The sequence below is a fragment of the Anarhichas minor genome, unplaced genomic scaffold (assembly GCF_050575085.1).
Source record: "Anarhichas minor isolate MPS153535 unplaced genomic scaffold, ASM5057508v1 ptg000036l, whole genome shotgun sequence".
Lineage (NCBI taxonomy): Eukaryota > Metazoa > Chordata > Actinopteri > Perciformes > Anarhichadidae > Anarhichas > Anarhichas minor.
The window spans coordinates 207,286-223,117 of NW_027466482.1; the positions used below are offsets into that span (position 1 = coordinate 207,286).

Genomic DNA, 15,832 nt, shown 5'->3' on the forward strand with positions numbered 1-15,832 from the left:
GGTAGCAAATCAAGCTGTAATGCCTCAACTTTTCATGTTTCCAGCAGGAGGTGACAAATAGATATGGGTTGCCTAGCTTGATGGTGTGGTTGGCATGGGAAATTCTTTCTCCGGGCACCTCCGCCTTTTGGTGTTAGTGGGCAGGGCATGGATACATCGGTTCATCACCGGAAAGGCTGTATCAATACTGGGTGAGGATGGCTCATCTTAGGCTCCTGTAGTTCGCCGCCTCTGCTACAAGTCCTGGCATGATCGCTGGGCCTGGCCAAGAAGAAGGAGGTCCCACCAATGTTCTGCCAGCCACTTGACATTCTTCACCTTCCACTCAAACACCTCAAGGTATGCTTCCACGTCAACGTTCAAAGTCAGTTTTTTAAGTACATTCCTAGGGCTCCAGGTTTTCCTAGGGCGCTGGGCTAGGCTGACAATGGCTGCTTGTAAGACTGCTTGACTTTTTGAAAGTGCCGCTATAGCCTCTTCCATGGTGATCAGAACCAAATTTCCCTGGTCGTAGCGTAGTAATCAGAATGCCAGTATTCTCCACCATATGTTGCAATTCTGCCACCGGGAGGCTTGACCAAGCTTGGAGAATAAGGACTAATACAAGTCAATCTCAGTTCCAACCAAAAGTGTCCTTTCATTTTGAAAAGGGGAATGGAGCAAAAAACAGAAATCCTTCTCGGTCCGGGGTATTTCAGTCCTAGTCGGCTTCTTCTTCCAAGGAGTGACACACAAGACACACACTGTGAGTGACAACCAACAGGAAATGTCAAGCTTTTCTCCTTTTTGGTTCTTGTCATCCACTGAACTGAGAGAGAGGCCTACAGCAGCGCAGTCCTTGTGCCTTTCCTCTGACTGTGGCTGGAGTGGAGCTTTCCAGCCTGTGCTGGGCTGACTGGAGATGAGCTACAGCTGGTTCTCCCCATGATTGTATCATGTGGCGGGTGAGGCACTGATTACTTATTATGATCCCCAGCTAGCACCTGTTCCTACAGGGTCGTTTTCCCTTGCTCAGGCTTCATCCCCTGGTATTTGTTGACCCAAGGGGTGAACAAACATCACAATACCCATAGACAAGCAGCTGGGACACGCGTTATTCTTCATATACTTGCCCACGTATGTTATGTGCACCTCTTCAAAAATTCTGTGCCAGATCAGGGCTGAAACATAACTGGTCAACACCCAAATATCTTTTTGTGGGATTCTGAAGTTGCATAAGATAAACTTTACATAGCAAAAATTGAGCAGGTTCCTATAATGTTAATGATGAGATCATGAAGGACAAGCTCTACTGGTTTATTTCCGAAATTAGAGGAAATGGTAGTGGGGTTGAAGCAGCTGGAACTCGATTGAAGTGTTTGTAGTACACTGGTAGTAGTTTGTGCAGTGGAAGACAGTACTTTAATGTGGAGCAGAAGAGTATGAACACGAGTTAACAGGATCCTTGTTCGGTGCATCTGTTCTCCCCAGACTTCAGGCCTTTTTGTGTCCAGCCAGACCTCTTGGTCTCACCTATCAAAGCTGTCAAACAGAGCACAGTTCGATTTCAATAATCCCCCTCTAGAGTGCATTCAGACTATACCAGACAATCAGATCACAATAACACCTGACCAAATCAATTACAGCCTGACCACACTTGAGCAGTGTATCAGCAAGCAACACTGATACCTGACCTCTCCTCCAGAACTGACATTAGCAATCCATCAGTGCACAGCTGTGGCCAAGCTGGACTTCTGAGCCCAGCCAGACCTCCTCCTGATCACACATGATTAATCACCAGTATACAGCATGATGTTTCCTACAGCTGCTTCCAGTGACTTCTGCTCCACTACCAATGTGTTTCCCTCCAGCTTTAAAGTGTACTGTTAAACTATTACTGTCTATAATTGCAGCAGTAATACATATACTTCTGGGATTGATGTTGATTTTGTTTTTTCTCCTCCTGCTGTTTTCACGTCTCACAGAATGCTGCTCGAATCGTCAGGGCTTTGTTTGAGATTGCCCTGAGAAAGCGGTGGCCGGCCATGACCTACCGACTGCTCACCCTCTGTAAGATGATAGATAAGCGGCTGTGGGGCTTTGCCCACCCTCTCCGCCAGTTCCACAACCTAAGCCATGTTGTACTGAACCGCTTGGAGGAGAAGAAGCTCACTGTGGACAAACTGAAGGAAATGAGGAAGGATGAGATTGGTAAAAACAACTGATATTCAGACTGTATAAATTATTGTAAACTACACTGGCACAAAGCACCCAAGTATCAGGTGTAATATGACAATGGACCCAACATGTCTCTAACAGATGTTTCAAATTAAAAGCCTTTCAGTGGTTTAGGATGATTTTTATTGACAGTAGCTCAAAAGAGATAAAACAAACAGCTAAATGATTGAAATGTTTCAGTGAACAAAAACATTTTTTGTAAAGAGAAACAGCAGAGTAGTGACACTTCTTTGTTGTTGCTTGATGGAATTAATGCTGTATAAATGTATATAATGCTGAATTTAGCTGCCAAGGTTATTTGAAAATTTGATTTATTTGAGAATTGACTAATCTGTATGAACCACATTAGATGAATTATGATACAAAACAGATGTTAATACCAGGTATGTTGTTCCCAGGTCACATGCTGCACCATGTCAACATCGGCCTAACAGTCAAACAGTGTGTCCACCAGATCCCCTCAATCACAATGGAGGCTAACATTCAGCCAATCACACGCACTGTCCTACGGGTTCGTCTCATCGTCACGCCTGACTTCCGCTGGAATGATCAGGTAAACATGGACGACATACATACTGCTGTATTCTGCTTCTCTTTATATTTCATTTGATTTTATTTAATTGAAAGTACATGTCATAGCCTTCAAGATGTTCTTCATTTGTTGTTGCATATTCCAGACACATTTATCAGCCTGCCAGTTTTTACTACAACCTAAAGATACATACTCCTCACTCAGTACTCTTAACCGGCCCCTGGCGGTAGGGGTGATAGCACAGCTAAGTGCATCACCGACCCCCCCGAGCCGCTACATTGCACAGACAGTTTGCACTGTTTGGCTTATTGCTAACATAACTACCAGAACACACACTGCTGTAACGTTAGCGCTTTATCAACTCAGCCGCTGCTACGCGGGCGGACAGCCTGGTGTATACACACAGACGACAGTTGGGACGACGTGGAGGGAGCATTGAAATCCCATTCAAATGCAGTGATCGATGAATACACCGAACCTGAATCTGCTGCACTATGTCAGTTTAGAGTGCCACTACTTAAACACAGGCATGCAGAAGCCAGCGGTGAAGCAGAGCTGCTGTGTTTAAGGACACCTGTGTGTTGCCCCCGAGGCTCGAGCAGACGTGTTCATGTGTTGGTGTGCTGCAGGGTGAGCTGTGCTGTGCTTTTCTTGCTTCTCCCACTGATGCAGTAAGCAGTAAGTGAAAGTGAGAATCTCACTGCTGGCAGCCCTCATTGTTTGTAGGGACAGAACCCCACAGGTGTTATTCACATCCTTTTCTTATTGTCGAGTACACAGCAATGAGATTGCAGCAGTCGTTGACCATGGAATCTCAGGCTACATTCAACTGTTTTTTTCTGAATATAATGTTAATAACAAAGATTCTGACACATGAAGCAGTGTAGCAGCTTAAATACAGGATAATAAATGATCAAGTAAAACATGATACTGTATTAGAGGTCTGTGGATTATCCAGGCTATCTGGGACGTTGCCTCTGCAAAGACACGTTAATGTTGAATATGATTTTTATTTATGTAATAAGATTCCTTTCTCGTCCACTGTATGGTAGGTAGGAATCTCAGAGACAGATATCTCAAAACCTGAACAGACTAAACCCAAACTATGTGCTTAGCCTGGTGATACCACTATGTTGTGTGATTCAGGAGAACCCCCCCCCCCCCCCCCCCCTACAGTACAAGTCTTCATACCTTTTGTGCAAGATAGAAAAAAGGTTTAGAACGAAGGCATCCCGTCACACGGAGGCTCACATGAGGTCAAGAGGTCTTCAATATAGTCAAGTAGCAGCAACTACAGTGATGATCACTGAGTTTGGCATCAGACGACATTTGAGGTGCTGAGCAGAGATTCTAAAAGCGCTGTATTGTTCACATGTCCTCTTATCACACTGTTCACACTGTTTACTGTGATGACCACAGCCAGTGTACCAACAGTCCCAACAGTCCCACGTTGCTCTCAAGAACCCTGAAGTAATGAGAGGGTTATGGTGCCTGTACCTTCATTTCAGCGGGTTGCTAATGCAGAGGTGTGTATAGATCACAGCTATTATTTTACTCTTGATAAACTACTTTAGCCAGAGTAGATTATCATTTTCATTTAAATAATTGAACTGGATTGAATGCATATTAATTGCAAATAGAAGATAGGCCACAATTCTAACAGCTGTACAGTAACAGTGGGAGTTAATATGAAGCCATACAGTAACAGGGTTCAATGAAAAATTTGCACTACAAAAGGGAAAGCAATATGTGCACTAGCTGGATGCTACTAGCTACTAAAGCTATGATGTGTCAGTGTTATGAATGCCTGTCAACCAGAGTATATTTATAAATGTTTATTCTTTTAATCAAACTATTGTCTCTCATTCGTTTGTGTCATTTAAGGTATACTGTATGTTTGGAATTCTCATTGTTAGTTTAAATACTACATTTTCTCACTTTTTCATGTATACACCGAGATTTCACAAAATGTTTGGTCATGGAAATTTGGTTTAAAGTCATGGAAAAGTCATGGAAATCCATTGGTCAAAATGTGTATGAACCCTGAGCAAAGAGCTACGTTTCAGATTTCAGAAGGTCCGGGGAGGGCTGGACTTCAGCATTTGTCTCCTCCTGTCTCTTGAGCACCAAAACTGCTCAGTGACACAGCCAGTGTAGTCATGGTCACATGTTCACAATGGAGAAAAGAAGATCTGCTCCCCCTACCTTATTCTTACAGCCATGGAATCTCCATCTGTCCCTGAGAGCCAGAATGCCTCCGCCCTCGCCAGCATGTCCCACCTCAGTGGGCAGGCAGGCCAGAGAGGATCTTGGGAAGCTTATTCAAGAGTTTGTCATAGAGTCTGAGCGGAATAGGAAGCTCATTGTAGCGGGGCTGAATATGAAGATGAATGTTTATGTCCGATTAGCGATGCATGCTTCAATCATGGGAGAGTGGTAATGATAGACCCGCCGGCTTAGCCCTGATCCGGCTGCAGAGCCGGGACACATGTACCGACACATGAGCCGCCTCCCCGATGGCACCCAGGCCGCATACCACACTGACACATTATGATAAATACTCTCAGAGCCCTGTGAGGATTGTTTATGGTTCCTCATTTAGATTAATACCAGATATTTATTCTTTAACATTTAACTAGCAGCTTTTCTTTTTTTTTCTTGATTCTTTATTTTTTTGAATTTTTTATTTTCTATTGAAAACACAATGCTCAGTGCTAAAATTGTTTGTAAAATATGATGTTTTTCATGTCCCCATATATCCAAATATTCACTGTTATTCCCTTTAAATTATATTCTTAACAAGATGGGAAACAGCATGTAGACTGTCATTCACACATATACACTCAGAAACCAATCAGTATTCTGAACCTGGAATATTACCCTGCCCCAGGTTTACTGTCTGTTAGTTTGTCTATAGCATAATATCAACTAAGATAGTTTGACACTCGCTTCAGGATCAGGAAGAATGCAGGCGCTACCTTTAAACCTGTACCACTTCAGATTGTTTGTTGTGGTGCATATATATTGAAAAAACAAGTTTAAATAACCATAGAGTTGGATCAGCAATTATCTACAGCCTCAGCAATAATTTATAGAATGAGGTTGAATGAATGCATATATATATATATATATATATATATATATATTAGCAAGACTGTTTGATTTTATTTTTTATTACCTGGAAAATTGGTGAGTTAGTGTTTTTTTGTCTGTTCAGAAGAGTGTGAGTTCTGTGCTCTTGTCCTCACTTATTCAGGTCCACGGCTCGGTGGGTGAGCCATGGTGGTTGTGGGTGGAGGATCCCATCAATGATCACATCTACCACTCCGAGCACTTCCTCCTGCAGAAGAAACAAGTTTGTTTTTTGACTTTCTTGGACCTCGGTTGACATGAGGACATTGTGGTTGATGTGTGTTCTTGTGTCCTGTAGATTTATGTGTGTGTGTGTGTGTGTGTGTGTGTGTGTGTGTGTGTGTGTGTGTGTGTGTGTGTGTGTGTGTGTGTGTGTGTGTGTGTGTGTGTGTGTGTGTGTGTGTGTGTGTTCTCCTCCCTTCAGGTGGTAACAGGAGAGCCTCAGCACATAGTGTTCACCATCCCCATCTTTGAGCCGCTGCCCTCCCAGTACTACATCAAGGTGGTGTCTGACCGCTGGCTTGGGGCCGAGGCCGTCTGCATCATTAACTTCCAGAACCTCATCTTACCCGAGAGACACCCCCCACACACTGGTACACACACACACACACACACGCGTTTATGATGTGACAACAGGGATTTGACTCAACTTGAATTGAATTGAAAATACTCTGCTACAGTACCACCAACAGTTGGTGGACTGTTTGACTCTGTTGAATGTCTCCAGCTGTTAGACTCCAGTTGCTGCCGTCCCTTGTTAAGAGCCAGACTGAGTGAATCCATTACAAGTAAAAGCCCTGCATTTTAAACCCTAAGTATTAAAGGATTATCAGCAAAATGCAACTGTAGAATCAAAAGTAAAATAAAGTAGTGAAATGTCTCCTGTGACTGAAAAAGTATTATATCAGCATCATTGGACCTTTTTGGGCCTCAAACAATTATTCAAATGCTAAGAAAACATCTGACAGGGAAATATTTGAAAAATTATATTCTGAAAAGTCTAAATATTTCCCTATGAAATAGAATGGAGCAGAAATATAGCCACTGTACTAACGTCAAGTACTCATTTTGACCATCGAGTCTTTCTTTTTTCTTTTCCTCTGCACTGTTATTAGCTGAGCGTCCAGACGCCGGCTTTAGTCAGATTTAATTGCACCGATCTTCAAACATTTCTGTCTTTTTTTAAATGTTTTTTAAAGATACAAATTGTATTGGCCGATATTACTGTAGCTAATTGCAGATAAATCCGTATTAGTGTGTATGCAGGCCCATGAGGTTGAGATTCAGAAAGATTGAGGCCATTCATCTAAGGCAGGGGTCTCAAACTCATTTTCACTCCCGGCCACATCAGCATCATGGTCGCCCACGAAGGACCGGTTGTAAATGTAACTACTCCTAACATATTGTTAAATAACCGTCTCTGCATTTGATTATTGTTTATTCAAGTGTAAAAATATTGTACATGCAGTTATATAAATGTAAAAATATATTTAAGCACATTTCTGTTATTATAACTTAAATCATTTTAATTTAGGGTTAGGAAACCCACATTACTCTATCAAAGATCAAACTATTAAAGAAAATAGCAAAGACAAATATCAAACAAGTTATTACAATAACTTTGTTCAATGTATTTCATGTGTTTTAAAGCCATGTTTAAAGTAGTCTTCAATGTACTCACAATACATTTACATTTCAAATGTACAGTAACCAGCCAAAGAGCTGCTTCTATGATTGTGTGTTTAAGTATCCCATCATTTTGACTTTCAATCTCATCATTTTGACTTTCTATCATAGTTATGACTTTCTATCTCATAACTTCGACTATGGGGATATTTTTATTATCAAGTCTAACTTTAAAAAAAACAATAATTTTTTTTTTTTACTGGCGGATTCGCGGGCCACATAAAATGACGTGACGGGCCGAGAGTTTGAGACCCCTGATCTAAGGGGTCCATTGCAAGAATGATTGTCTATATTATCTGCTTTTATCTGAACATTACAATCAGCCGATATACTGTTGTTAATACCGGCCTTAAGAATCCCATATCAGTCTGTCGCTACTTCTAAGTGAACCTCTCCTGTTTCACTCTGTGATTCTTATTCATGCTTTCAAACATCAGCCTTCATTTTTATGTTCGCTGTCATCAGCATCCAAGAGTTGGTGCTGCTGCTGCTTCACATTAAAAGCTTTATTCTGGGGAATTAGTGTGAGGCTTTTACTGCACCGGGGGTCTGATCCCGGTCCGCCCCGACTCCTTGTTAGACCCACTAACTTTAGACCTGGCTCCGCTGCCCCTGCTCTCCTCCCGGCAAAGAAGTCTACTGATGGCAAAAATACAAATTGTTTTCTCGTTTCTTCCACTTTGGATTTAATTCAATAAACAGACGATCAAAACCTACCCAAACCACAGCAGGTTGATTGTACCTATTGTTGCCCTGCTGTTAGTCAGTATTGGGCTTATATTTGTTTCGTATATCTACAGAAAATCTAACAGTTTTATATGTGGCGCAAACAGCTGTTTCTAGGCACCTCCCCCAGCTGATTTAGAGAACGGTTCATAAATTCAAAATACATCAAGCGCTCTGATAGTGCTCCGTTCTTATGTCAGTCATCTGATTCATGAATGCAGGCCTATTGTTGCATTTTGAAATTGAAATAGTTATGAATGATGAGTGATCCTTTGTTTCATCCCCACATGTTTCTTCATGTGGTGATTGAACATGTTTCTTCATGTGGTGATCGAACATGTTTCTTCATGTGATGATTGAACATGTTTCTTCATGTGATGATTGAACATGTTTCTTCATGTGGTGATTGAACATGTTTCTTAATGTGGTGATTGAACATGTTTCTTCATGTGATGATTGAACATGTTTCTTCATGTGGTGATTGAACATGTTTCTTCATGTGATGATTGAACATGTTTCTTCATGTGATGATTGAACATGTTTCTTCATGTGATGATTGAACATGTTTCTTCATGTGATGATTGAACATGTTTCTTCATGTGATGATTGAACATGTTTCTTCATGTGATGATTGAACATGTTTCTTCATGTGGTGATTGAACATGTTTCTTCATGTGGTGATCGAACATGTTTCTTCATGTGGTGATCGAACATGTTTCTTCATGTGATGATTGAACATGTTTCTTCATGTGGTGATTGAACATGTTTCTTAATGTGGTGATTGAACATGTTTCTTCATGTGGTGATTGAACATGTTTCTTCATGTGGTGATTGAACATGTTTCTTCATGTGGTGATTGAACATGTTTCTTCATGTGGTGATTGAACATGTTTCTTCATGTGGTGATTGAACATGTTTCTTAATGTGGTGATTGAACATGTTTCTTCATGTGGTGATTGAACATGTTTCTTCATGTGGTGATTGAACATGTTTCTTCATGTGGTGATTGAACATGTTTCTTAATGTGGTGATTGAACATGTTTCTTCATGTGGTGATTGAACATGTTTCTTCATGTGGTGATTGAACATGTTTCTTCATGTGGTGATTGAACATGTTTCTTAATGTGGTGATTGAACATGTTTCTTCATGTGGTGATTGAACATCTTTTTTCATGTGGTGATTGAACATGTTTCTTCATGTGATGATTGAACATGTTTCTTCATGTGGTGATTGAACATGTTTCTTCATGTGGTGATTGAACATGTTTCTTAATGTGGTGATTGAACATGTTTCTTCATGTGATGATTGAACATGTTTCTTCATGTGGTGATTGAACATGTTTCTTCATGTGATGATTGAACATGTTTCTTCATGTGATGATTGAACATGTTTCTTCATGTGGTGATTGAACATGTTTCTTCATGTGGTGATCGAACATGTTTCTTCATGTGGTGATCGAACATGTTTCTTCATGTGATGATTGAACATGTTTCTTCATGTGGTGATTGAACATGTTTCTTAATGTGGTGATTGAACATGTTTCTTCATGTGGTGATTGAACATGTTTCTTCATGTGGTGATTGAACATGTTTCTTCATGTGGTGATTGAACATGTTTCTTCATGTGGTGATTGAACATGTTTCTTAATGTGGTGATTGAACATGTTTCTTCATGTGGTGATTGAACATGTTTCTTCATGTGGTGATTGAACATGTTTCTTCATGTGGTGATTGAACATGTTTCTTAATGTGGTGATTGAACATGTTTCTTCATGTGGTGATTGAACATGTTTCTTAATGTGGTGATTGAACATGTTTCTTCATGTGGTGATTGAACATGTTTCTTCATGTGGTGATTGAACATGTTTCTTAATGTGGTGATTGAACATGTTTCTTCATGTGGTGATTGAACATCTTTTTTCATGTGGTGATTGAACATGTTTCTTCATGTGGTGATTGAACAGCTGGATCAGGCTCCAGAGATGGAACAGATTCAGAATGTTGTTTATCTGTCTGAGAAAGAGAGAAAGTAGAGATGCAGTTGTTGTCACCTCATGTTTGGTGTTCTCAGTGTGGACAGAGTCTCTATGAAACATTCACATGTACATGACTGTATCCAGCTCAGCCTGCTGGTTGTGGACACACTCTGGTTGCTATATTAACATGTGTAACATACTTCTTTGTCACGTGAGCTGTTTTTTACTATGGTATAAATGGGCCATAAATTGCTGGCCTACACTAGCACAGACATGAATGATGGATGAGGTTCTTCTACATAGCTTCCACTGAGATCTATTTCTAGCCCGAGCCAAAGGATACTCTGCCTAAGATCAGCTTAGAACACCACGTAATGACTTCGCTGTTTGGAAGCTGCACAGAGACATCAAAAGTATCAAACCCTCCCGTACTCCACTCATTCACTCCTCCACACTGTACCAAAGGAAGCAGCTTATTTGTTCTGACCACATTTCCCCTCAGTGAGAGCCGAGTCAATCGCAGCAGTAATCATGGAAGAACCACAGCACAGAGGAGCTGATATGAGCAGCTGAAGGAAGGCCTCCGTCTGACCAGCGTCTTCAGTCTCTTATTAATGAAACTGTCTCTTCTATATATGTCAGTTTGTCATGTCGGCATGTCCATCAAAATACTAACTTCAAAGAACTCAAACATTAGATATATACGTTTATGTATGGACAACACTTGGTCACCCAGGCACTGTGACTGTACAGTAAACAGAAAGGAACTGTTCTCTATTCCATTTCTGTGGATGCTGATAGTGACAATTGAGGAAGAACTCAACACTAATTAGTGTTTTCATATGAACAATGGCTGAAATGAGGTGTGTACCATTAAAAGAGTACGGTAGATCCTCGTGAAGAACCCATAGAGAACTAGAGGGGCACTTGAACAGAGCAGACCTCCACCTCGTCCTGAAGCCCTTTTACTCAATGATAACTTGTGTGGTTCGGATCTGTTCCTGAGTGTAATGGCTGCTTCCTTGGCCCATGCTACACCCTTCCACCAAGCTTCATGAAATACTGCTGATATATATATAGAGACAAACAAAACAAACCAAAACGCTGACCTCCTTGGTGGAGGTTATGAAGCAGCATTCATGTCATGGTGAACTTACTGTGATTACCAGCTTTTAACTTGTAGATTGGTGTCAACATTTACAACTGGGAAAAAGATGTTTCAACGTGTTAAAGTGTGAATGAAAGGGAAGTGAACGGTGTCGTTAGATCAGTAGGACGAGGGAGAGATGACATGGAAGCTCTGCAGGTTGTTTCAGAAATGAACACGTGTGTTAGCTACTATGATCCACAAACAGTGAAGTGCAGCTCTATGTGAACGATGGAGGTAGCTAGTCTCACTTGACTGGTTGAGGTCCCTGAGTGCTGGGTGAGTCATCAAACATTTGAAAGGAAAGGAAACACAGGGAGTTGATGCCAAAATACTCTAAAGACTATTTCCTGACATATATTTGGTATGTAACAACAGATAAACAAATAATTAACAAAGCGTAACAGAATCAAAACAGGAAAAATGTAGTTTTCATTTCACTGGGAGTTAAATACAGAAGTGCCTGATAACCAACCAAACACGGGTACCTCCTGTCCGTCATTGAACAGACCTAAGTGAAACCTCATTTCATCTTCTAACAGTGTTTTTAACCCTCACACGACCAGCTCTGTAGACATACAGCTGTTGTCTGATGATATGACCTCTTGCTCGTTGTAAAGGAGAACAAGATTCCATCTCAAACTGTGTGACGTGAGCGCGGCGTTATCAGCCAACCCGGTGTTTTAGCTCAGCAGGCAGCTGTAAGAAGAAAGGCACTGTGCTCTACCTGCTCTGCACCAACGGCAGACAGACTCAGCTACAGAGCAGCTGGTGGACAGAGTGGAGCATTAAGCAGCTGAAGAGATATATACTGTACGTATATATTCTGATCAGGAGCTGGAGGCAACCCTACACAGCTAAAGGAGAGAGCATAGTGGTCACACATACAAAGACACTAATGAATCATCAAGTTGCTGAGTCGTACTTCATACTCGATCCTTCTTTAGTGTTACTTTGATAAGAGAAGCTGAAGGGGGTTCAACAGTGTTCAATCTATTTGTTTTCTCTGATTACATCTATACTTGAACAACAACTGTGTGTTATTCTCATGTCCACATATTCAGCATCACACTTTATTGTATTTCATGAAAGTGAATTAATAATTGTGCAGGATACAACATTGACATACTTAAACTATTCCCGTTACTCTCCCCTCTCAGAGCTGCTGGACCTGCAGCCGCTGCCGGTGACAGCCTTGGGGAACCAGGAGTACGAGAGCCTGTACAAGTTCACCCACTTCAACCCCATCCAGACTCAGATCTTCCACACGCTGTATCACACCGACACCAACGTCCTGCTGGGGGCGCCAACGGGCTCTGGAAAAACCATCGCAGCAGAGATGGCCATGTTCCGGGTCTTCAACAAGTATCCGACTGCTAAGGTTTGACTCGGTGGCTCCGTCCGTCTCACTGTTGAATTCAAGGGGATGTTTGTTTCAAGACTGACTGACCTGTTGCTGTCGTTCCTACTGGTCACTAAGTGTTGATTACATTAATAATGAAGAAGCATGGCAAACAATCTATTCAATGCTCTATGTTGAATTTCACATTCAGTCAAAGCGACCACACACTACATGGTCATGGAGATGCACAGGTTGTGGCTGCAGGAGCTCTATTGGTGATCATATTCTGTAGTGTACTGTGATGTTGCAGAGGTCATTGTTTATAGCTTTGTCTGCGTACAGTGCCTGACATGCCTGCATGTGCACTGCCTGTGAAGCTCAGCAGGGACCCTGCTCATAGAAAGAATGTCTCCTGAAGTCTTACTGGTGGTCAAACACTACGGTAGCTTAACGTCAACCATCGTTTAGGATCAATCAACCCATTTTATGATTTTTGGAACATTTTTCTTGACCTCGTTATAAGCATTATTTGTATGTTAATAAACACAGTGAGTCATTTAACTTACTGTTGCTTAGAGATGCTCCAACATGGGAAGTTGTGGTAAGAAAGTTGACATTTACATCCAGCTGGCAGTGCTTCTCTCCATTGAATGACTGTTTGTACTTGTTGCTGTGTGTTCAGGTGGTGTACATCGCCCCACTGAAAGCCCTGGTCAGAGAGAGGATCGAGGACTGGAAGATCAGGATTGAGGAGAAACTGGGGAAGAAGTAAGTGAGAACAGCATCTCCTCTCAGTAAGTGATGGATGACACCACACAGGCAGGATACATTATGGAGTTGGCATGAACTGCTGTCATAGAAAAAGCCTCATGTGTATTTATGTCTTATTTTATTAAAGATATACCCTCCCATAATGAAAAGGCAGGAATAATGAGAGAAATGAGCAGGCTGAAGTGTTTCCTGGTTCTTACCTGTGTGTAGAGTGGTGGAGCTGACGGGTGACGTGACTCCAGACATGAGAGCTATAGCTCAGGCCGACCTCATTGTCACCACACCAGAGAAGTGGGACGGAGTGAGCCGAAGCTGGCAGAACAGGAGCTACGTCCAGAAAGTAGCCATTCTCATCATCGATGAGATCCACCTGCTGGGTAAGAGCCTACAGCAGACCTGCAGGAGTGGCTGTGAATGGGTTACTTTCATAAGCTCTTTTTAAGATGTAAGCTCATGGCCACTAGTTTGTGCCAATACAATTTTGCTTCCAAAAGTAGCTTTTCAGTCAGACAGCAGCTGTGCAGCTCTATGCAAATATTTACAAGCTCACGAATGGACAAGATGCCCCAAGAGAAAAGGGAAGTGAACTCAATTTAGCGTGCAGATAACAGTGCAGTCACAGTAGGAATAAACTGATGGGGACTCCAATTATTATTTGTTTTCTAATCTGACCTATGACTGTGGGAGGAAGCCAGAGGACAAACATGTGGAGAACATGTAAACCTGCACACACACAGGGGAACCCAGAGCCCTCTTGCTATGAGGAGACACATTGCAGCAGACCAGCATATATAGTATGCATGTGACTGTCTGTCAGCCAAATGTTGCATCTCATAAAACCCATACCAGCGTGAAGGCACGAAAACATAACTGTGTCGTACTTCAACACCCTGATTGGACTGTACCATTATATTTCCAGGTGAGGACAGAGGTCCAGTGTTGGAGGTCATCGTGTCCCGGACCAACTTCATCTCCTCTCACACATCAAGGACCGTCCGAGTAGTCGGTCTGTCCACCGCTCTGGCCAATGCTCGAGACCTCGCTGACTGGTTGGGAATCGGACAGGTCAGATATTCGTCCTGGCACAAGCACACACGTATCAGAACATGGCTGCTCAGTAGCACGTTGTCAGTGGATTCTCGTTACTTTCATGAGCAACAGTGAGCTCTGCTGCACTGAAGCCAGCCACAAACCACAGTCTTTGTCTGGCTCTGTATTTCTATGGTTCATTTGCTGCCGTTCTTCATATCGGATTGAATGTATATAATAATAGCAATTAAGATGAACCGCTACTTTTGGGCTGGAGTTAATGTTGTAGTTTATCTCTATAATCATCTGTGTCTGGATGCCATGCTTAAGTCCTAATCATCAGGAATGACTGCAGTGAAGCAGATGGATGAGCTGATCTGTCAGCTTCTAACAGAGGAGCATCAGAGATGATACACACAAGACTTATTGTCTGTTTCTATACTGAAGGCCAGTGCTGATATTGTACACACCTCCATGAAGGCTCATGTTAGCTGCAGTCTGAGCTCGCCAATGTGAACAAATGATTCAAAGCAGGTTATTGTTACATTCTTTCATATTGTCCATTCTTAACAGCAAATACCAGTAGAGTCTCTCTTTGGGCCAGCATGTCAACATTAAAGCTGTCGTTATTCACTGTTTATAACTGTACATTTGACCATTTCTCTGCCCAAACACATGGTCAAAATGTGTTTGTTTATTCATTTTTTGTCTGATGAAAAAATTTGAAACCTTTTTAGAAGATCAAAGGTCTATAAAACTATAATTTGAAAGAACCACTCACACATGATAATTACGAATGTTTTTGGTTGCACCTTGAGCCAACATTGTTGGGTCAAAATGTCCCAACATGTGGGTCCATTAGAAGGTATCCCAGTAGCCCAGGTAGGGACCGCTCAGAACACTGACTGTGTGGCTCTCCATCAGTAATATTCAACAGACCATCCGGAGCAGTAGAAGTTCCACAGATCTGGATGAGGTTGAGAAAACAAATTTGAATGTCCTTTTGGTCATGTAACTTTTTCCTGATCAAGTCAGGATTGTCTGTCTGCCATCCATTCATCTGTCAGGACTGAGCTGTCCAGTCCATTAGCCAGGCTCTGAAGATGTCTGTAGACATGCAGCAGCCCTCAACACCACGCACACCCAATAATGCACTGCACTCCACCGTGGCTCAGTGGAGAGCAGGGTCGTCCTTCAATCAGAGGATCGGCGGTTTGATCGCTAGTCCATGTCCATGTGTCCTTGGGCAAGACACTTAACCCCACGTTGCTCCT

The 15,832-nt window shown here is 42.0% G+C and overlaps 1 protein-coding gene across 9 annotated transcripts in view; it reads left to right on the forward strand.

The window, feature by feature from the left end:
- The window catches only part of ascc3 (activating signal cointegrator 1 complex subunit 3), a 193,226-nt gene that overhangs the window by 142,705 nt on the left and 34,689 nt on the right, over positions 1 to 15,832 (forward strand). For 6 of the 9 annotated variants that reach the window (XM_076106877.1, XM_076106878.1, XM_076106872.1 and 3 more), the window contains 8 exons: positions 1,965 to 2,190; positions 2,616 to 2,770; positions 6,006 to 6,104; positions 6,306 to 6,474; positions 12,577 to 12,797; positions 13,441 to 13,526; positions 13,740 to 13,906; positions 14,449 to 14,594. In XM_076106877.1, coding sequence (XP_075962992.1) covers positions 1,965 to 2,190; positions 2,616 to 2,770; positions 6,006 to 6,104; positions 6,306 to 6,474; positions 12,577 to 12,797; positions 13,441 to 13,526; positions 13,740 to 13,906; positions 14,449 to 14,594 — 1,269 coding nt within the window. Of the gene's footprint in view, positions 1 to 44; positions 291 to 1,964; positions 2,191 to 2,615; positions 2,771 to 6,005; positions 6,105 to 6,305; positions 6,475 to 12,576; positions 12,798 to 13,440; positions 13,527 to 13,739; positions 13,907 to 14,448; positions 14,595 to 15,832 lie in introns of those variants that run through there. The other 3 variants (XR_012957737.1, XM_076106879.1, XM_076106880.1) reach the window with 2 other exon arrangements.